The 23,632-nt window shown below is 49.0% G+C and overlaps 1 protein-coding gene across 1 annotated transcript in view; it reads right to left on the bottom strand.

Annotated features, from left to right (window-relative positions):
- Window positions 1-23,632, bottom strand: part of UBE2G1 (ubiquitin conjugating enzyme E2 G1) — a 123,892-nt gene that overhangs the window by 30,034 nt on the left and 70,226 nt on the right. Inside the window, exon 4 of the mRNA XM_039254527.1 lies at window positions 12,530-12,632. Within this exon, the coding sequence (XP_039110458.1) occupies window positions 12,530-12,632 (103 nt within the window). The remainder of the gene's footprint in view (window positions 1-12,529; window positions 12,633-23,632) is intronic.

Below are 23,632 nucleotides of genomic sequence, written 5' to 3'. Positions count from 1 at the left end.
TGTGGCAATGAGAAAGAATGAGATCTGGCCATGTGTAGCAACATGGATGGACCTTGAGGGTGTTATGCTGAGCGAAATAAGTCAGGCAGAGAAGGACAGATGCCATATGTTTGCACGTATAGGAGGATTAGGAGGAACTTAACTGAGGAACAAGGGGGAGAAAAAGGGGGAAATGGTGGGGGAAAGGGAGGGAGGTAAACCATGAGAGACTCTTGAATGCTGACAAAAACTGAGGACTGATGGATGTGGGGGACAGGGGGGATGGGCATGGAGGAGGGCACTTGTGGGGATGAGCACTGGGTGTTATGTGGAAACTAATTTGACAATAAACTATTTGCAAAAAAAAAGATAAAAATTAAAAAAAATAAACATTACAAAACAAAAACAAAAAAAGAAAGAAGAAAAAAATGGGGATATGTTTATATACAAATAGAAAACTGTATGTGAACATGACAGCAACACACAGCTGTGGTCAACTCTGGGCACAGGACCACGGGGTCTTTTACTTACTGGTTTGTGCACTTCAGTATAGACTGAATTTTTAACTACAAGCAAGTACTAATTTTTATTGCCTTTTTTTGATCATAAAGGATTTGGGGGAGGGCTTAACGACAGAGAGCCAGATCATCCACACCAAACACGGAGTCCCTAGGAGAGGCCAGTGGGCCCCCGGCCCAGAGACCCGCCGTGGTGAGGCAGCCGCGGCAACAGCCGGCAGGCCGCCGCAAAGGGTCAGAGACAGCGGGGCGGTAAAGGGCAAGCGTGAGGGGCTGGGTCATTTTTTGTTTGTTTGTTTGTTTAATTTTTTTACTGTTTTATTTATTTCTGAGAGAGAGAGAGAGAGAGAGAGAGGGGCAGCATGAGCGGGGGAGGGTCAGAGACAGAGGGAGACACAGAACCTGAAACAGGCTCCAGGCTCCGAGCTGCCAGCACAGAGCCCGACGTGGTCGGAACCCTTAACCAACTGAGCCCTCCGGGCGCCCCAGGGCAGGACAATTTGAAAAGTTCCACAGTTAAAGAACGGGATAACTAGCTGGGGAAACAGCACAAATGAAAGGCTTTTAAAAGGAGGGGCAGAAACTACTCTGTTTGCTAGAAGACGCGCAGGTGCAGGTGCGAGGAGACCAGCACTTGAGCAGCCGGAAGAAAACACGAGGAGGGGCCTCGTCAAGAGAAAGAAGGAACATCGCCCCGGGTGGCCCTGTAAGAAAAACAGACTGAATGCAGTACAGACACCCAGGGCTACTACGGAAGAGTATGACAACTTCTATGCCTGCCGCATGGCCTCCATTTTCATAACTTACAGAATGATTCATCGAAGGGGGAAAGCTGCAGGCTAGAGGCTGGGACGCCCCCCCGCCCCCCCAGAAGCACCCACCTTCCGGCCCGGGCTACCGTGGACCGGCCAGAGCCAGTGCCAGAACTGCTAACCCTATGCACTCGCTCTTCAAACCGGGGCTACAAAACCAATCAAGTGAGTTACTAACCAGTTCTCTTTCATGACATAAAAAAACTGAACAGAAAACACAGGCGCTTTTCTCAAATAGTCTGTTTTACGTAAGTAATCTACATGTGTGTTTTTACTCCCTTAATGTCTGCACTTAAGTATACGTCAGATCATGATGTAAAATATTTCCGATTATGGGTTGTGGCAGGGGGTAGGGGGGAGGCCAGTTTGAAAGGAGCAAACGCGGAAAACATCCAAGAATCTTTGTAAAAGGACATGAAAAGAGCTGCCACAAAGCCCCATACTTGATTCCACTGACAAGGCTCCTCCTCGGTGCTAAGGCAGCTTTGCTACGTCCCCTAATCTTGACTGATCAGATCCGCTTTACATTAGCTCACTGGAATCCCTACCATGAAAAACTGTCTCTTAAATTATTTTTAATCTTTAAAATGTCAAGTTTTATTAACAGAATTAACCCCAAAGGTTTAAAGCACACAATTTTCACTCTGTCTACAGGTCACTCCCATTCTGAACCAATAACCCCACGTTACTGTAAAACCTTTACAGGTTTTCTCCTACAGCTGGACTCCTTCACATCTTTCACCTATAGAATCCTACCCGTTTTTTTAAAACCTGAGCTCCATGGTCCTAGCTTGTGGGTGCAAACTTCCAGCAAAGAGCCGAATTAGCAAAGAGGAGTGCAAACCCCCAAGGTACAAAATATTGTAAACTAAACATTAATGTCACATATTCACTATTTTTCAAAGATGCAAAGATGTTACTGTGATGAGTAAAAGGACAGTTTATTAAAAAGCATCAACAAATTAAAAACTTCTCCCCTTCCATTATATATTCTCTTCATCACAGATACTGATGAAGAGAATCAGTACAATCGTCAGCATGTTATTAAACAAGTCTGCAACCCAGAAAAGTCTCACATTTGACAGGGCTGAGAACCCTACCCCTAGATGACGTTTCTTCCATTAGCCCCACTTACTGTTTTGTACTAAATTATAAAAATCTTATCAGGACCAGATCTCATTGTTCCATTTTGTCAGATCCTTGCATTCTGCCACGTTTACTTTATATAAACGATACACGTATGCTGTCGTCTTAAATTCGCTCAACACTGTTCTTATAAAAACACTCCTGTTGATACAGGTTTCTTGTTCATTTATGTGCCACGTTCCACAATTTACCACACTCGTAATATACTTGACTGCTTCCAGTTTTTTGCGATTACAAGCCACAGAACACTGAACATTCCAAACACTTCTCAGGCATAGGGTTTTTACCCTAAAAATGAAACCGCTAACACAAAGTTTGCATAACTGTTCAAAGTCACACAGCCGATGAAAGGGGCAGAGGTGAGGAGACAGACAAAGGCCCCAGAGCCCCTGATCCTGAGCGCTGAGCAATGGCTGCCGTGGCACGGCCGCTGACCCATCAGCTGCCAGGTGAGCAGCACCAGGTTCGTTCCTTCTGAACGCTCATGCAGGACACAAGGCGTGTGCTCTGCCATAAGGTAAGATTACCCAGAGCCCCGTCAGGTCCTCTACCCACTGCGTCCTGTGCCCAGTGCGACAAAATACACATGATCTTAATATTCCACCAAGTTTCCACACCACTGCCAGCGGTGAGGAATAAAATAAAGCACGCTCTCTGAACACACCAGCTGGTGCTGATGCAACACAAAGACAGTAGGAGGTAATAAAAGGTGCACATTCACACAAATGTATAAAATTTAAAGTTACGTGGTGATATCCAAGTCTCCTGACGTCCTCCACAAATCTGCCTCCACCCTTCCCTGGAGTCTCCCATTCTGTGGACATGGCTGATACCCAGTAGGCTAAAACCGAGCAGGTACAGCACGCCAGCCTCAGTGTCCTTCACAGAAAGACAGCCTAGACAGGCTACCCTGAACGTCACCAGGAAGACTCATTAATGCACAGAACACTAACAGAAAGATAAATATAACGGCTAAATTAATACTCATGGCATCACTCAATCGTACAGAAAGCCCGAGTGCGTTAGTCACTGAGCAGTGTGCAGCGCCCTCTAGTGACTAAGGGAAGGCTAATGATGCCACATAAAAATAACACAAGAGCGTCTAAAAAACTGTAGTATGTTGTTAATTCTTCCTGTCAGTACACGAAGAATGGTCTAGCAAGTACTGAGTTGTCCAGTTAGGGTCAGGCACCATCTAAGTCCTCATTAACTTACTTCCAACCCTACATGCCCCCTGTCAGCCTCGGTGTCTCTCCGTGGGCAGTGATCTACACTTGAGGTCTGGGCACCCCCACACAAGAGACGGCCCCCATCTCCGTGGGCAGTGATCTACACTTGAGGTCTGGGCATCCCCACACAAGAGACGGCCCCCATCTCCATGGGCAGTGATCTACACTTGAGGTCTGGGCACCCCCACACAAGAGACGGCCCCCAACAACTGCAAGATGGTGCCCTTGCTCTCCACGCTGCTCAACCAACACTCACCATGAAATACTTGATTCTTGGTACCGGGTAACAGTTTAGGGAGCTGACTTCTGAACACACTTTCCTCTCCTTCCCCTTCCTGGCTAATCTGCCTGGCCCTCCTCAGGGACTGCCCTCGGCCCCCGCACTCGCTAGCACTCTGCCGTCTGGACAAAGGCTGTGCATCTCCTTGCTGCTGTCCGGCTCAGCCCCGACTCCCAGCCCAGCTCTCCCACCGACTGACAAAAGTTTTACAGTAACCCTGTGAAAAACAAATTTCTGTTGCAGAAATAAAATGCAAGTAAACTGAAGTTAAATACAATCTGCAATCCCAAAGTTACAATGCTTAGGCTTCTATTTTAGAATGTGCATCGAATTCCTAACTGGCAACTCCTGGTATCAAATTCCTCAACGGCTATGCTTTGTCATCAGGACGGAAGACAAATCCACACTCTTTAGCAGCGTTTATCAACTTCAACTAGACCTCAGCTCCCTCTCCACCCTCATTTCCTGAAGTTCCATACGCTCAACTTTACTGTTGCTACACCCCAGGCCCCACCCCTTGTCTTCTAGGCCCGATTACAGTCTGTTCCCCCTATGAAATGATTAATCTGTGGCTCCCCTTCCATTTACCCCCACCTCTCATTACCTTTGCCAGAATATCTGTCCAGTTAATTCTTAAAATTTTTTAGGGTTAATTTATACTTGAGACAGAGAGAGACAGATCATGAACAGAGGAGGGGCAGAGAGGGAGGGAGACACAGAATCGGAAGCAGCTCCAGGCTCTGAGCTGTCAGCACAGAGCTCGATGCGGGGTTCCAGCGCACCAGCTGTGAGACCGTGACCTGAGTCGAAGTCAGACGCTTAACCAACTGAGCCACCCAGGTGCCCCTCCGTCCCAGTTAACTCTTACCCTATCTATTAACACTTCAAAATCTCTTCCATCCCAGAATAACTCCTCTAAACCGATTGTGGCAATCTCCCTCATCTTAACCAGTTACTGGGAAGAAATGAGCAAGTGGCTTAATTCTGAGAGAGACAAGAGCCCGTCTGCCAGAGAGCTTCCAGGAAAAACAAGTTTCTACACTCCATATAAAATACCTCAAACTAAGAAGAAACTACCCTAAGGGGTGCCTGGGGCTCAGTCAACTGGGTGTCGGACTTTGGCTCGAGTCATGATCTCACAGTTCGTGGGTTTGAGCCTGGTGTTGGGCTCTGTGCTGATGGCTCAGAGCCTGGAGCTGCTTCAGATTCTGTGTCTCCCTCTCTCTGCCCCTTCCCCACTTGTGCTCTCTCTCAAAAACAAACATTTAAAAAATGTTTTTAATTAAAAAAAAAAAAAAAAGGAACTACCCCCTTCTTCATCCTTTGGGTAACATTCTGGGGCCGCCTGGGGGCCTCAGTCGGTTGAGCACCTGACTCCTGAGTTCAGCTCAGGTCATGATCTTGCAGTTCACGAGACAGAGCCCCCTTTCAGGCTCCACACTGACAGCACGGAGCCTCCCTGGGATTCTCTCTCTGCCTCTATGAAAATAAATGAATAAACTTAAAAAAAGGACCACAACTGAGTGAAGAAGCATAGTCCCCAAGAAACTCGGACACAGACCCACTGCTCTGTTCCTCAGGTGTTCCTCTAGCTCTGAAAAGGTCACTGCATTGTGTCCCAAAACCCCCACTTCTAAAAACAGTACAGAAGGGCGCCTGGGTGGCTCAGTCGGTTAAGTGCCCGACTTCAGCTCAGGTCATGATCTCGCAGTCCATGGGTTCGAGCCCCACATTGGGCTCTGTGCTGACAGCTCAGAGCCTGGAGCCCGTTTCAGATTCTGTGTCTCCCTCTCTCTCTGCCTCTCTCCGGCTTGTGCTCTGTCTCTCTCTGTCTCAAAAATAAACGTTTAAAAATAAAAAATTTTTTTAAATTTTAAAAATGAAAACAGTATGGAACCTGAACTAGCCACTCACAATCCATCTTATAAAGCATTAAATACTGGGCATTCAGTTTCGAGTTTCCCCTCTCTGTAAAGAGAGGTTTCCTACTGTACTTCTTTTCTGAGCTTACACCCTCATGAACTCTGGCCTGCTGCTCACTGTGTCCACCTCTTCATTCTTCGAAGCAGCGAGACAACAAATCCCAGGTACTGAGATAAGAAATGCTCCAACACTTCTCTGGCGGCTCATCCGGGACATCAACGTCTTCAAACTGTTAAGTAAAGAGCAGTTGGCACCGCCCCCTTTTCTTTCCATCCTAAAGAAAGCTCTCAAACAAACAACGGGCACCGCTCGGCCAGTGAAGAGTGAATAGCATGACTGCCATTCTCAAGTCTCCGGTGACTGGCTCCTTGGGTCTCCCCCCAGCTGATCCCCAACATCATTGGGAACGCTGGTGTGGTGGAGCCCCAATTTCCTTCCGAGAAAAACGCCTGGATACACGGGAATCAAGGGAGGCCAAACAGTAACTGACGGGTCCTGACCAAGGCTAGTCTTTGGTGGATGCCTGAAGGCCTTCGGCAGAACCTGATCCCTGTCCGCCCACTTGGGTACCTGGTAGAATTCTCCTCGGTCAGCCTCTCCTTTTGGGAAACAGTGGAGAAGCCCGGGACTGATCCATCGCACATCCTCCTAGGGGTGATCTGGGTTCCCTCCAAAGGGTCCTCCTCACAGGTTTCACAACTACAGTGGAAGGCGGCCCTCTACTTGCCTCCACTTCTGACACTCTGGCATGGCTCGCCTCCCACGTTCCCGTTTTTTACCTTCCATTTTCAAACACCTCTTGAGGAGCGGAGAGCAGGACTTACGTCACGCCTTCTGGGCTCACCCCCCTCCTCCTGCCCCTGAGGCGCACGGCGGTGATGGGAGAAAAGACTCTGGCAAGCTCTCACAAGATGCAGGTGGAAACTACAGCCAACTGCCTCTGCCTCGTCTACCTCAAGACGGGGACTGGAAGGAATATTCCCAAGCAGCTGCCAAAACTCCTTTTGTTTCGGGGAACTTCCCTGTCCTCTCTGGCCTGACACAGATTCCCCACTTCTACTTGCTGGTGGAAAAAAAAAAAAAAAATCTGCATCTGCTCAACTGTCTAAGCGGACAGGCTTTAGGACGACGAGACGTCTTGTTGTCTGTCCCCTGGGATTTCATCTGCCTCCAGGCGTCCTGGCCGCCCCTCCCCTCCTCAGCCCTGCCCTCCCTCCTGCTGTTTCTGCGCCTCCGTGGGTGCAGCCTACAGACTGGTCCCTACACCACCCTCAGCGTCCCAGGCACCACCGGCTCCTCCTCCCACCCTCCTGTGAAGGAGCAAAGAGCACCCACTCGGACCACCCACTTCAGATGTCCCCACTGGTGCTCCAGATAAAAACTGACATGGGGAACAAACTGACTTTTAGGTGGAGGCAGGAGGAACTTATTTGAGGTTTTGGCTAGTTTTAAGTTTGTTGGTTTGAGACGAACCTGTTTATCAGTATAAAATATAAAACTTTTTATTCTATCTAGGTTTCCTGAAGGTCAAGTAAGTTCGTGTTATCTCTGTTCCACCTAGTTAGCAAAATAGATGACGTAAAATGGTGGTTAATTCTGTCTCAAAGTTTTCATAGGTAATTGTGAAGATACCCTTCAGTCTTTGGTAACCTGAAACTTTATAAAAAAGTTTTGCTTGCATGATAAATGGGATTGAATTCACTGGACACCTAGGTCTCTTCCAAATAGAATGGAGTGCTAAAGCACTGACTACTGAACATAGGTTTGCGCTTTTGACTTCTTATTGCAGGGAAACTAAGGCTATTTGGGTCTATTGGTAAACACGTTTTGTGTTTAAGTGGTTCATGAATTTGGCATCCAAAGAATTCTGGTGTGACAGGTTACAACTGGTTACTAAGTTTTCACTGGAGACTATGGTTTCTAAGAGTTAAAATTCTGCTAAGTGTAGTTACGACTGATGGGAATAAGGAAAGCAGCTCTGTATGTAGAAAAGTAGGCGATGTATACGAAAGATAAGGAATAGAAATACATTTCTATTGGAGGGTAAAATAAAGTAATTTGTTTGCTTATTTGGAGAAAAATGGCTTGGGACAAAATCTGAATGCAAAGGGAAGTTGTAGGTTTGTGAAGGGAAATCTCTGAAAAGGAATTTTATGTGTGGTCAGGATGGATGGACTAAGGTTAAAATGAACGGATTTTAAAAGTACACTGGGTTAAGAGTAAAATTGCCTCTCCTCTGATCCAAAGACTGAGACAACAATGGCAATGCCGTCAATACCCTCGGTGCCGGCCTCCAAATACTCCACACTGGCGTTGTGGAGAGGAACGGATGCCTGTGCCCACTGACGGACGACCACGACATATGAAGGGCTTTTGCTGGGATACATGGGGCCTGGTGTGTGCTGAAAACAGACACCCACACAGCTGGGACACAGCTGGGACACATCTGGGCATTGCTGGAAAAGGCAGGGGAATAGACCTCGTCTTTAGCCCTTTTAGCCTCCCACAATGGCTGATGATCGATAAAATTACTGTTGTGCCAAAATAAAATTAGTGTGTCCTTTTACAACCAGGGGAGTCTCGCTGGGCCACGGTCCATACCGCCTGGCAGGAATGGAGTGGTCGGAGAAACCAGGGAACACAGGTCAGCTCTCGGAAGCAGGGTCGAGCCTGGGTAAGAGTGACTAATCCCAGCGTTTAACAGACTGACAGGGCTTCTGGCTGCCAGTCGCAACCCGGCCAAACTGCAGGGCCGGGAGGTGAGGCTCCCCTGCCCAGATACAGGAAACTGAGATAAGGGGTGCCTCTCCGTCTTTTTCCTCTAGATGGGAAATTCCCACACTGAGGCCAATACCCCTTTGGGACGCATTTTGAAACATTGGGATGATTTTGATCCACAAACCCTGAAGAAAAAGCGACTCATTTTCTTTTTGCACCGAGGCCTGGCCCCAGTACGGACTGGAGGAGGAAACCTGGCACCAGAGGGAAATATCAACTACGATACGGCCCTACAACTGGACTTGATTTGCAAATGCGAAGGGAAATGGGGACAAGCCCCTGTGTTCAGTGTTTTTGGGCCTTAAGAGAAAATCGAGGTAAGTGTGAGGTCGATCCTGGTCTACTGGCGATGCTTTCCAAGGGTTCCCCCAACCAGGGAGGGGGAAACTAAGGGCCCCTCGCCTGTACCCCAAGCAGACCCAGAGAAGGAGGAAGGGAAGACTTTCACCTCAACCTCTCCTCAGGTCCGCGATCTACACAGCCAGACTTAAAAACATGCCCTGTACACCCTGCTGCCCACCTTACCCAGGCCCTCCCCGGAACCTAACAGGTGCATTTCCCCTACAGGAAGCAGGAGCGGCGGAAGCAGAAACACAGCGAGGCACCACCACGATAAGGTTACAAGTACCTTTTTCATCGTAAGATTTAGGACAGATAAAAGAGGGGCGCGTGGGGGGCTCAGTTGGTTAAGCGTCCGACTTCAACTCAAGTCATGATCTCATGGTCCGTGGGTTCAAGCCCTGCGTCGGGCTCCGTGCTGACAGCTCAGAGCCTGAAGCCTGTTTCAGATTCTGTATCTCCCTCTCTCTCTGACCCTCGCCTGCTCAACACTGTCTGTCTGTCTCTGTCTCTCTCTCAGAAATAAATAAAACATTAAAAAGAAGAAGAAGAAGAAGAAGAAGGTTAAGCCCTTAAATTACGTTAAAATAGCCACTATCATAGAGACACAGGATGAAGCCCTGGTGGCCTTCCTGGAAAAGTTAAGGGAGGCTCTCATTAAATATAAGGCTATCTCCCCCTACGACCTCTGAGGCGAAGACAATTCTGAAGGACAAATTCATCACTCAATCAGCCCCAGATATTTGGAGAAAACTGCAAAAATTGGCTGATGGCCGGGAAGGGACCCTGGAGGAGCTATTACCAGCTGCCAATTGGGTATATTACAGCCAAGATTAAGAGAAGAGTAAAAACAGGAAAGGAGGCTTACAAGAAATCTAAGGCTGCAGACTCCCCGAAGTTCTGGCACCAAGTGCCATATACGCGGCCATTCCGGGCCCTGGAAACAATAATGTTCTGCGGGGACAACGGAAGTGGAAACCCCGGAAGCCAGGCCCCTTGTGTGGAGACAGTCACTCGAGATCCGAATGCCCGTGGGGACCCCAACCTGCGAGGGCTCAGTTAGCCGGCGTCCCTGAAGGAACAGATACCCGGAGCCTCGGGTAACTCTGGAAACAGAGGGAAAACCAGTTGATTTCCTCCTTGACACCAGAGCCAGCTTCTCTGTCCGCCTTCCCACTCCCTCCAAGCACCCAAATGCAGCGTAACTATTGGGGCGTCTCCAGAAAACTCATGACTAAGTTGTTCTCTCGGCCACCTGGGTGCAAACGGGGAGACTTTCCCCCCCGCACTCTAGTTTGGTCACGTCAGCGCCCCATGCCCTTGCCAGAAAGGGACATTATGACTGAATTAGGGCCAACCGCGCTGCTGGCTCCGGGACAGGTAAACAAGCGCCTGAACTCACGCTGATCTGGATACTGGGGAGCAATCTCCCCTCGGGGTAAAGTTAGATACTCCCTGTGGAGTCGCTCCGGTGGGCACTGGAAACTGGACGGCCAAAGGGAGACGTGAGGACCGAGAACCAAAACCTAGTTAAAATGCTTAGTTATTCTAACCAACAATATCACAAGATCCAAATAAATACGGAAGAGGGAGGAAAACTATCGTGAAGTTAGAGCGAATGACCAGACACGTCAGGGACTTCAGGGACAGTGACAGGGCGTCTTTCCCTTCCTTGGTGCGGCCTCCTCCCCGGGAGGCATTGCCGTTGGAATATTAATGCTTGTTAGTCGGACACTCTCTGTATGTCAGCTGTAGAAGCCCGTCGATGTGCCAGAAAAATAAGACACCCGAGAACATTCTGCTAGCCCAGAGGTTCCAACCACCTCCCAGCACTTCGGACCCTGGATCGACCCCCGACCCTGCCCTGACCGCGGTACCCCGGCCATCGCCCCCTTTCATCAGGAGGCAGTTAAGATGGGTCGTTGTCCCAATTCCTAATGGCAGTAAGGAGTCACGTGTTCAAAGGGGGGAACATGACAGGAAAGGATGGGACTCAGCAGGCAGAGAGGGAAAGGTCAGGACCCGGGACCCCGGGTGGGAAAAGCCGTGTTTTGGAACAAGGCCGGGAGTGTGTGGCCACAGCAGAAACCCCCCCCCCCCCCACCACGGGTAAGACTCCTCCTAAGGACGTAACAGGCCCCGCCTACTCCCCCTCAGGTTTCGCTCAGAATTAGACCAAAGACACCTGACAGAATGGACACGCAGCACCCCGAGCTCTCCGGCCAGTAAGTGGGACCTGGGAAGGGGCACAGGGAAGGGGCAGCCAGAACCTTACAAAACAAGGGCCTACAGCCGCAGGCGTTCGCTCTCGAATGTCCCCTCTCTGTAAAGAGCGCTTTCCTACTCTTCTTCCTTCCTCATCTTATACTAATAAACTTCTAACCTGCTGCTAAAATAATAATAATAATAGTTAGATATTAGTAAAAAAAATATCCATTAAATATTAGTAAGTTTAAGTTAGTCTGCAAACACTTAGAGCAGAAAATAAGACTGTGACCTTTGACTCTAAAATATAGGACAGAAGGGGTGTCTGGGTGGCTCAGTCGGTTGAGCGACTGACTCCGGCTCAGGTCATGATCTCACGGTTCGTGAGTTCGAGCCCCACGTCGGGCTCTGTGCTGACAGCTCAGAGCCTGGAGCTGCTTCAGATTCTGTTTCTCCCTCTCACTGCCCTTCCCCCGCTCACACTGTCTCTCTTTCAAAAACAAATAAACATTTAAAAACATCTTAAAATAAAATGTAGGACATAAAATATTTAAGAAATCCCATCTCTCTTCTTCTATCGCTCTTTTTGATATCACTACATTGTGCTGTCTAACTTTACATCTGTTAATAATGATGAACTAAAAGTGATTAGCTGTAACAATCATTTTTATGAAGTGGGAAAAGGTAAACACTGGTTCATTTTAGGGTCAAAACACCTTGGTTGTGATCACTATTGTGGGGGTTCCCAATCGAAGAGTCACTAAAATTTTTGATCTTGGAAGTTCTCTCCAACATGAAGACACTGATGTGTAAACTGTGTTCTGTATGAAAATCTCCAAGATTAATACTATACTTAATCAAACGGATAAAGTGCTAAAAGCACGGTAAAACCTAGTATCTGAAATGACAGTGTTCCCTCTGGGGTGAGGCACAGGAAGCACAAGGGAAAGGAAGACGGAGAAACATTTCAATCAAGAATTTTCTTTCCCCTATTCTGCCAAAATTAATTCAATATCTGAGAAACAAGTAAAAAATACACTATTTATATACAAGCTCACCTTAAAAACATTTTTTCAGTAAGAAATTTATTCCAGCTATTAAGAACATCTAAATTTCAGAAACTATTATATATTTAAGAAAGCAGAAGGCTTTAGACACTGGGGTTTCGAGCAGAACACAAAAATCCTATACATGATCATTTAATACAAATGAGTTCACCTAACTATAGCCATTCCATCTGCTCTGAATAATTTCACTTCAAAACAGTTTATATTTCAATTAATAAGAGAGCTACTTCAGAGTTAGGTCCACGGTACTTACTAAAGTGTGTCAGGGGGACCGATGATAAGGACTTCCCATCGGTAAAGGTCATTGTCATCTATTAAACCTGCTGAAAAGCCTTCCACTGGATTTTTGTTGAGTTCTGTGGGGGGAAAAAAAACTGGTCAAAACTTTTAAGCACATAATTTTCACCCAACAGATAAATTACAGAACATGAATATCATGTTATAAATTCTAAACTATTCAACGGATATACCTGGATCCATTAGCAAAATGCTACCTGACGGCCCAAACGTTCCCATTTCTGTAGCAGAAGGAAACCAACAGGGAAGCAAAGTGTCCACATGATCCCCTTCTAAGCACTCGTTTCCACCCTGGATTCCAGCGAGGTCCTGAGCACCCAGGTGACCTCACGGTGCCTACGTAGGCGGAACTTGCAGAGATAGGAGGCCCGTCCCTCACCGATGGCTCAGAGGGAAGTGAAGCCAGTACTGCCAGTCAGCCTTAGCCTGTGGTCTTTAGGGTTCGCCTTCAGAAGCACCACGAGGACTTCGTGCCTTTTCACTGGCATCTCCTGAGCTGAACCAGGCTTCATGTACACCATCGTCTGTGTGTCTATGTGACAAGCCCTCTGTGACCTCGGGGATACACCTCGACAGCTGGGGTTCCTGTGTTGCCCCGCAGACGCCGCATGCGGAGGGCGAAGGCTCTGTGAGCCTGCCTGTGTGACGACCTGGTTGTCAGCCACGCCTCCAGTACACGGAGGGGTCTAAGGATAGTAGCAGGGCCTATAGAAGTGGCAGTGGCGTCATGAGATTGGTCTCTTCCGGAGAGAGTGCTCTGCCACGGAGACAGGATGACGGAAGAAAGGACTGGTGAGGCCAGGGGACGCAGGCCAACAAGGGAGCCTACTGGACCAGGTGAGGGGGAGCGTCTGATGGCTCCTGGGGACACAGGGCTTAATAACGACCTACTGATGGTACACACCATGTACGAATTTTTAACAGCTTTAATGAGGGATCACTGACATTCAGCAGGATTGCACAGACGTAAACTATAAAGTGTGACGCACACGGATATACCTATATGCCCATGAAGCAGTCAACACAATCCTGGCAGCAAATACACACGTGCACTGTATACCGAAATCACCAGCAGGGGAGCAGGGAGGGGCTCTGAGAAGCGGGAGCCAAGCCCTCTCGAGAAAGCAGGTGGGCAGGGATGTGCTGGGGGCCTGAACAGGGGTCCGGCCACCAGACTCGGAGCTCAGCCTGACGGTAAAACTAAGTGTAATACAACCAGAATGCGGTACACAGACCGAACAGGGGGTCAGTGACAGAGAAAACCTCAACGTCCGAAGGAATAAGGAGGTGGTGTTATTTCAGCAACCAGGACCTAACACCCCAACATGCCAGTGAAACACAGTGCCAAAAGTCAAATTTTATGTATATTTAAATATGAATGGGGCACCTGGGGGGCTCGATAGATTGTTAAGCATCCAACTCTTGATCCCAGCTCAGGTCTTGACCTCAGGATCATGAGTGCAAGCCCTGCACTGGGTTCCATGCTGGGCATGAAGCCTACTTAAAAAAAGGGGGCGGGGGGCGGTTTGCACGCCCGGGTGGCTCAGTCGGTTGGGCGTCTGACTCTTGATTCTGGCGCAGGTCATCATCCCAGGGTCGTGGAATGGAGTTTCGTGTTGGACTCTGCGCTGAGCATGGATGGAGCCTCCTTAAGATTCTCTCTCCGGGTGCACCTTCCCCACACACATGAGCTCATCACTCCTGCTCTGCCTCCTCTCAAAATTTGAAAGATTTTTTATGAACCTAAATTTTTGCCTGAAAGTCAAAGTAGACTTCTCTAAGGTTTTAAATCGTACTGTATTTCAAAACAAAGAAATGTTAGGTTTACTTTTAAATAGCTATTCTAAGGCATTTTTAAAGAAGATACTGAAAACGGAAAGACACGAAGACAAGGAACTGCATTTTGTCTGTGCATGTGAGCACCCTCCCCCCCCCCCCCCCCCCCCCCCCCCGCCGCGAGCACCCGCACCGCTGCTGTCAGCGCCGGGACAGTGCCCGCAGCCCCAGCTCAAAGCTGCCGCGGCAGGGGGAGCACCCACCTCACAGGCCCCCGCGGCAGACGGGGCACCCAACAACTCACAGCCACCCACATCGGATGGAGCACCCACCTCACTGCCGCCCGGGACGGGGGAGCACCCACCTCACAGCTGCCTGCAGCAGACGGAGCACCCACCTCACAGCCACCCGGGGCAGGACAGAGCACTCACCTCACTGCCGCCCGCAGCAGACGGAGCACCCACCTCACAACGGAACACCCACCTCACAGCCGTCCAAGGCAGGTGGAGCACCCACCTCACAGCAGAGCACCCACCTCGCAGCTGCTCATGGCAGGCAGAGCACCCACCTCCCAGCGGAGCACCCACCTCCCAGCCGCCCGCAGCGGGCGGAGTACCCATATGACAGCGGAGCACCCGGCTCACAGCTGCCCGTGGTGGGTGGAGCACCGAGCTCTGAGTTAAGGGTGGTCCCGGTCTTTTCCTGGATGAACAGCGTGTTTCTCTGACCATTTTCTTCAACACTGTGCTCAGGTCTTATGGAAGATTCTACAGTTTATCCAGACATCGCCCTCCCGCTGCATTTCCCATGTTTTATAACCAGAGGTGGGTGAGCTCTGAAATCGGCGTATTATGGTCAAACGTCCCCCTGGAAACTTTGCTCACGGGTCCCACAAAGTACATCACTGCTTCTCACTCCAGTCAGGAGGTGGTGACTTCTAACACTCACTGTGTGGCCCCCGCCCTCCTCTGCTGCAGGAGTGGCCGTGTCCTCTGCCTGCCCAGGAAGCGCCGCCCAGGCAACGTGAAGGGTCCAAGAGCTCACTTTTGACCCCTGCCGCGGGGCCCCCAGGGCCTGAGCCCGTGGGTTTCCGACAGGCTCCGTCTGCCTGTGGTGGCAGATGGTCCCACACCTTTACGAAGGCGTCCTCCTTCCACCTAAATAATTTACCAAACCATCTTCTTCCGGGTTCTGCTAAGTTCCCAGGAACCCCACTCCCTGGCGGCACTGACGCGCCTTCCCGCGGAGGTACGCAGGCAAGTGCTCGCTGCTAACAGCGCGGCCACCGGAGGGGCACAAGGGACGCGTGGTCGTCACGAAGGCACGGAAAAGGCTTCCGGAAGGAGAGGAAACACCTCAGACGGGACAAAGGCTGGAGGGTCAGGCAGGGGAGCCCACGCAGACAGACCTGGGCGGGCGGCTGCACCGGGGGGGGGGGGGGGGGAGCAGAAGGAAGGTCGGCCTCTGGGCGGCAAAGGGTCCTGTAAGCCCTGGAGCCAGTGGGCAACGACAGGCGTTAGATCAAGTGACCATAAGATTTACATTTTCATTTTTTTTTAATTTTTTTTTAATTTATTTTTGAGAGTCAGAGAGAGACAGCGTGAGCAGGGGAGGGTCAGAGAGAGAGGGAGACACAGAATCTGACACAGGCTCCCGGCTCTGAGCTGTCAGCACAGAGCCCGACGCGGGGCTCGAACCCACGAACCGTGAGATCATGACCTGAGCCGAAGTCGGACGCTTAACTGACTGAGCCTCCCAGGCGCCCCAAGATTTACATTTTCAAAACCAAATCGTGCTAAGCGTGAAAGACGGCACAGACCGACGCTGTAGTGGTGACACAGAAAGCAAACAAAAAGCACAGCATACGAGGGATCCCGGAAGCGTGCGTTTAGTAGCCGCTGGTGGGAATAATGAGGGAAAATAGGGACACGTCACAGAAAGAATCAATCAGCCCAACCTGGGGATGTGGGGGTGAAAACGGCAAGTCAGAAGTGACACCCAACTCCACAGGCAGTTCAACAGTCGTCACAGAAGCCAACGAGACGCCCAGGGTCACGCACCGGACGGCCCCAAGGGCAGGGAGGGCAGAGTGGGGGGCAGGGGCGTGCGCGCGGGGCCACGGCCCAGGTGCGGGCGAGACGGCCGCGCCGGCACCGTGAGCGCACGCGGCAGACCGAACCGCGCCTGACCACCGAACATCAGGCCACTTTTTAAAATAACAAACAGGTTTCTTTGAAGAACAACTGGCTACAAGTCTGTTCATTCTCGTAAATGGGACATCTAGGAACGAGACACCTTCTGCTCCTGCGAGGACCTGCACCCCCCCGCCCCCCCAAGCTCAGCCTGCACGGGCCAAGGAGTTAGGGATTTCTCCAGAAGAGGCCGCCTGGCACGAAGGACGAGGGGAGAAGGGCCAGAGGAAGCCGTCCCGTGCGTGCTCCAGCCCGCGGCCAGGGAGCGACGCCTGGGCCCTGTCTGTCTTCCACCCTGTGCCCGGGTGCCTGACGGGACGCCGCACGGGACCGCAGTCCTCACAAACCACCCCCAGGCCCTGAACAAAGACGGGCTGCTCTCTCCTCTCCTTTCTGAGTCTCCCAGACACGGTGTCTGCCCCTGCCCACCGTCTACACCTTCCAAACTCTGCTGTCCCTCCTGCCGGCCGGGGACCCCCTGGCTGCTCCTGCTCGGCCCCTCTGGGCCCTCAGACCCGGCCCGCCAGCACCAGGAAGCTGTGTTAATTTGAGGGGTGATGGAAAGAAACGACAGTAGGTTTCGTTTGAAAACCCTATGGCCATAAGTGTGTTCTTTTTTTAATTCTTAGCGAGAGAGAGAGACTTGGCAGTTATCAGAATATTGTTAATAACTTATATCCTAAGACCGATGGCATCACCCACAGGTGAGCGCAAGTGCACACCCGACAGACAAGATCTAACTCAAGATCACCATTTTGAGGAGGGGGGGGGGGAAGAGGCCACAAAAGTGACTTAAGAAGGGAAGACAAAGAAGTAGGAAGAAACCCAAGAAAGAGCTTTATCAAAGAAGCCAAAGAAGAAAGCTGCGCATAATAATAAATACAAACTGCACAAGACATAGGAGGTCTAACATCAGGGGCGCCCGGGGGGCTCAGTCTGTTGGGCGTCCGACTTCGGCTCAGGTCGTGATCTCGCAGTTCACAGGTTTGAGCCCCGCGTCGGGCTCTGTGCTGACAGCTTAGAGCCTGGAGCTGCTCCGGATTCTGTGTCTCCCTCTCTCTCTGACCCTTCCCTGCTCACGCCGTCTGTTTGTTCGTCTCTCTCTCTCTCTCTCTCTCTCTATCCCACACAAATAAATATTTTAAAAAATTTAAAATAAAACAAAACAAAGAAACACAAAATAAAATAAATAAAATAAATAAATCCACTGGGTTCAGTAAAGAGGCCAAGGATGCCTGAGGCATAACTAGCTTCACGGCCTTCCTGAGCCACCTCCAACAGCCAAAAAACTCAACAAATTATACTACACAAAACATTTTAAATCCAGCACAATAAAGCCTCAATACATGGACAAGAACAGAGAGACTATTTACATAACATTACAGGTAAAAGAAAGGGAACACACGAAAGGCACCAGCACCTGGGGGGAAGGACTCAGCTAAGAACACAGAACTCTGGCCAGCGGGAGACACGCCCGCGCCACAAGTCCCAAAGGTGTTACACACAAGTTCCCGATGGGACAAACCAGGAGATCTATCCTACTGAATGTTACCTGGACACAATTTGAGTTGGAAAGAGCTCTCGTTCCCACAAATCATGAATGTGAAATCAAAGGTTTAAAATTCTAATGAAACAGGCAAACTAATGATTAGTATGTGAAATCAGAACAATAGCTGCCTTTTTCTTCTTCTCGGAAGGGGAGTGAGTAGCAGTCGGGAGGAGGCACAGAAGGGGCTCAAGCGGTCCCGTAAGGGCATGCTGTACAGAATACTGATGTACTTGTCCATGTATATGTTATACTTCAATTTTTAAACCTCAGTAAATCCTGGAGTGCCCCATCATTGGTAAATGAGAATTATGTACACCTGCAGTGAATCTGGAAGTCACTGGGGGCCAGAGTGCTCTATCAAAAATGAACAAAAAGAAAACCAAAGACAAGAAAATGTCTTGGGAATGAGGACTGACAGGCAGAAGTACGGGAAGTAACGCAGCAGCAGACGTCTATGACAGAGTCATTATTCAAGGATAAGACGAAGGGAGAATGGGGAGAGCCTGTGAAAAATTAAAACTCTAGGGGCACCTGGGTGGCTCAGTCGGTTAAGCGTCTGACTCTTGATTGTGACTCAGGTCAGGATCTCATGGTTCATGAGATCAACCCCCACGTTGGGCTCTGTGTTGACAGCATGGGGCCTGCCTGGGATTCTCTCTCTGCCTCTCTCTCAAAATAAAATAAATATTAAAATAAAAAATAAAAATACAAACTCTTAGTCCTGAATTCAAATTGCAAGTTTCAGTATTAATTCATGACACGGCTTTAAAAATTGTGAGTTCCGTCCACTGAAAAGGTCTAGAAAACCTGACGAATCCAGTAGAGATGTGCATCCCTAGTGCCCAGAATATGGTTCCAAATAGGATGTGCCACTTAAAGGGAACAGGAATTTTCAGAGAAATGGCTGAGTTCAAGTCTGAGGCAGGACATGTTCTAGGTTCATCTCAAACACACTAAATAAAAAGGAAGCTGTCAAGGGGCGCCTGGGGGACTCAGTCAGTTGAGCGTCTGACTTCGGCTCAGGTCATGATCTCACAGTTCATGGGTTCAAGACCCACGTCGGGCTCTGTGCTGACAGCTCAGAGGCTGGAGCCTGCTCAGAATTCTGTGTCTCCCTCTCTCTCTGCCCCTCCCATGCTTGCTCGCTCATTCCTACTTTCTCTCTCTCAAAAATAAACATTTTTTTTAAAAAATTAGAAATAAAAAGGAAGCTGTCAAATACTATGGTCTTGTTAAAAAGAGTCATCCAGGGGCGCCTGGGTGGCTCAGTTGGTTAAGTGTCTGACTTTAGATCAGGTCATGATCTCATGGTTCATGGGTTCGAGCCCGAGTCGGGATCTGTGCTGACAGCTCAGAGCCTGGAGCCTATTTCAGAGTCTGTGTGTGTCTCTCTCTCTGACCTTCCCCTGTTCACGCTATCTCTCTCTCAGAAATAAACAAAACGTTAAAAAAAAAAAAATGTTTTTTAAGAAAAGGAATCATCCAGCTGGCCACATGTGGGACAATCTGAGTATGAATAAAGCTAACAATGACGAACAGTTTAGAAACAGTGGTATCAAAAACAACAAACCTACGGGTCCCACCATCAGAGGATGCTAATAAACTGTTCTTGGTTTTCAAAACGAATCAAAACAGCAAAATAATCAAGACTTATTCTTCCTTTTCTATACAAAATTGTACTACCAAGTAATCAAACAGTAATTACTATTTAATCAAATGAGGTGTCTCTCTATATAGAAATAACCCAGTTAAGGGGGTGCCTGAGTGGCTCAGTCGGTTATGCGTCTGACTTTGGCTCAGGTCATGATCCTCAGTTCATGGGTTTGAGTCCCACGCTGGGCTCTGTGCTGACAGCTCAGAGCCTGAAGCCTGCCTCCCTCTCTCTCCACCCCTTCCCCACTTGTGCTTGGTTTCTCTCAGTCTTTCAAAAATAAACAAACATTTTAAAAATTAAAATATTAAAAATAAAAAGAAAGACAACCAGACATTATGTATCTCCTGATAAACCATTCAGGAAAGGTCGCCTCACTTACAAACCTCAGCTTGTCCACACCCACAGGCACAATCACCAATTTACAGAACACACAGAGAAACAGGGTTACGGACACCCCAGGACACGCGTGGCCAGCAAAGAGCACAGTGAGGGGCCTGGAGTCCTCAGTCAATACCCCATGAGGGAAACGGAAGAACTGAACTCAAACAAATTTACAACATAAGTAAAAATTTGAAGGCTAACTGGATATTAGACAATATTACGATGTTGATATAACATGAACAGTATTAAATAATTATTGATCTTTCAAGTAGTTAACGGTAATTTGTTAGTCCTTAGGGATATGCAATGAAATACTTACAAATGATGGATGATGTTTGTAAAGTGCTTCACAATCACAAGGGATACAACAAGGCTTCTCACAACCCCGACTGCTGAGGCTGCGGGAGCACAGGGAGGTTCACTGTGCCCATCAGTTTACTTTGGTTTTGTGTGTTCACAATTTCTCGCAAGGCACTGACTACTCTAAAATAATGTTTTACAACTGTTTTTATCAATCACATGAAAGTAAACCTTCACTGAGCCTCTGCAAAAATACGAGGTCAACATTCAAAGATCCAACTAGATACCATTTTCTACTTGACTCTTAGGGAAATACACCACTTTAACTGGGATGCACTTGGCCAACCCAACGGCTGACTAAGTCTAAGGCTACAAAGCCAAATGCAAGCTGGTACGCCTGGCCCAGCACGGGCTTTCCGCTGGGGTGTCCTGCCTGGGGACTGTGCACTCCTGTCCCGTTTACTTACGTGACACATAGCTGGCTGTGAGGTGCATCTCTGTGAAGTGACAAATTTTACACTGGCTTCATTTTGAGCTTTTGAAATCACCAACAGAATCTTTTATCCAGATACTAAGTATCGAGATGGTTTGTTTAAATAATTTTGATATTATATCATATTAATTTTAAAAATTTAGATCAGTACAAACCAAGTCACTTAAAATTAACAGAGAAAACATTAATTTCCTGCAAGTTTCCATTAGTTAATCGATATTGAAAAAGGTAATGTATTAGCAAATAACTGCAAAAGTTTATTTATATTTTGTCGGGATTTTGCAAGGCTTCAATTTAATCATCTTTACAGATTTCTGGCAAACTTTAAGTTTGCTCATTAAAATTAGATGTGTTTTCCTTTAGACCATGACATGGGCCACGCAGAGCTAGAGCTAGGGGATTCCAAATCCAAACCACCCCCAACCCAGACCACTTTTGCCACATTTCAAAAACAAGGGATATGGAGCCGACGAGCAAACAAGGGTGAGACCGTATCTTGCAAAGCTCTGCCTGGAGAACTCTGGGCCACGTTCCCAGGACAAGGACGCCCTGCTCCCGGCGGTGTCTCCCCGTGGCGTCTCCCCCAAACACTATGCTAGGGGCCCTGAACACTGCGTCCGGAAGAGATGGCTCCGCGGGCTGACCGTGCAATAGCGGCGCCCTCCCACGTCTCCGACGGGACCTCGCACGTCTCCAACGGGACCTGCGACAGCCGGGATCCGGGACCCCTCACAGGGCACCGCGAGAGGCCTATGCTGCAGTCTGTAGTTTTACATAAACTTCAACCTACTCTGTTATCCGTTTTAGGGGAAAAAATTATAAAGACAAGATTTGGGAGGACTTTTGAATTTCATTTCGCAACAGCAAATCTGGAGCACAGTCCGGGGGCACGGCGTGCTGCCTGACGCCAGGCAGGCCTAGGCCGGTGCCGTCTCTCCCAGCCGCCCCGCCCCGTAGACAGTGGTCTCTTTCCTCCCTTCTTCCTTCCTCAGTCTCCCTCTCCTCACCTGTAAGTGTGGTCAAGCCCACGACAGCGCTCCACGTCAGAGGGGATCCTCTACACGCAAGACTGTCCACCTCAGCCTGCTTTCTTCCTTTAAAACGGCTCGGGGCACCTGAGTGGCTCAGTCGGTTGAGTGTCTGACATCAGCTCAGGTCATGATCTCACAGTTCATGAGTTCAATACTCACATCAGGTTCGCTGCTGTCAGCCTGCCAGTACAGAACCTGCTATAGATCCTCTGCCCCTCTCCCACTCTCTCTCAAAAATACATAAAACATTCAAATTTTAGATAGATAGATAGATAGATAAAATTGCTCACTAGGCTACAGGCTATAAAAAGAATAGTCAAGGGGCGCCTGGGTGGCTTAGTCGGTTAAGCGTCCGACTTTCGCTTAGGTCATGATCTCTTGGTTCTTGGGTTCTAGCCCCGCGTCGGGCTCTGTGCTGACTGCTCAGAGCCTGGAGCCTGTTTCAGATTCTATGTCTCCCTCTCTCTCTGACCCTCCGATGATCGTTAGCTCGCTCGCGCGCGCGCGCTCTCTCTCTCTCTCTCTCTCTCTCTCTCTCTCAGAAATAAATAAAAACATTAAAAAAAATTTTTTTAAAGAATTGAGGTTTGGAGAAACCCTACCTGCCCCACATCCAACACACCACACCCCCATCCATCTCTGGTAGGAACCGTCAAAGAATGCCCTCATACCCAGTGGCCGCAAGAACGAGTGAATGAACACGGATTCAAGCCAGGAGAATGAGATCTTCTAGGAGATTCTTCATATTGGAATTAAAGGAGTCCCAACCCAAGGGTAAATGGTGCTATAAAAGCCTAAATGCTACCAAAAGCCACAGTTCAAATCTCAAAAGAGAAAGGTGCGGTGAGAAAACGAAGCCAGCACTGAGAGAAATGAGCAGAAGCGAGCAGCAGAAGACAGGGCCTGAGGCTCCAGCTCCTGACACCACGTCCCATAAACTGGGATGAGTCACATTTCCTTGTTCATCTGTACTTATTCCAGTTCAATTCCTATCCCTTCCAACTTAGGCTATGGTTTCTCCTTTCAAAAAGTTGTATTTCTGAGCTGACATCCCTGCGGACTGTGTCAGTCTCCACCCCTGCCCCAAACAGGCCCCCCCCCCCCCCGCCGGTCCTCTCTTGGTCTTTAACACTGAGCCACATCGCTTGGGGGTCACGGCAGGGGGGGGGGGCGGGGGTACAGGCGGCTGTCATCTGGGACAGCAACGCATGCTCTCCGGTCCTCCCCCCACCCCACCAGAGCCCGACAGGGACAGGGAAGGCCGTCCTTTCCGCCACCAACACAGGGTGAAACTCGTTAACTACTTGACTACATTGATTCTTTTATTTTTTCTTTTCTTTTTTTCTTACACATAGTTTACTACATTAATTCTCTTAAGTATTACTCAAGGCTTCTGGGTATCAAATTTTCAAAAACAAGTTTTCTTTTACTTATAACAGGTCTTACCTCCTTATCTACCTACTTTTGCACAATAAAAGTAGGTAAGTTACTCCACTTCACGTATCAAGCAAGGAATATGCTTTCTTTTGTATTCGCCTACCCCTCTGTGGTCTCAGCAAACTCAAAGTGCTGTTTACCTCTCCTTACTAACCCTCCTGGCTATCAACTGCGGAAAGAAATTCAAGAAAGGGAGGGAGGGAGGGGGAGAGAGGACACGGGAAGGGAAGGGAGGGGAGGGGGAGG

The sequence above is a fragment of the Hyaena hyaena genome, unplaced genomic scaffold (genome assembly GCF_003009895.1).
Source record: "Hyaena hyaena isolate Hyena2069 unplaced genomic scaffold, ASM300989v1 scaffold_492, whole genome shotgun sequence".
NCBI classification, from domain to species: Eukaryota; Metazoa; Chordata; class Mammalia; order Carnivora; family Hyaenidae; genus Hyaena; species Hyaena hyaena.
The sequence above is the reverse complement of the archived record's forward strand: the minus strand, read 5'-3'. Positions and strand labels throughout refer to the sequence as shown.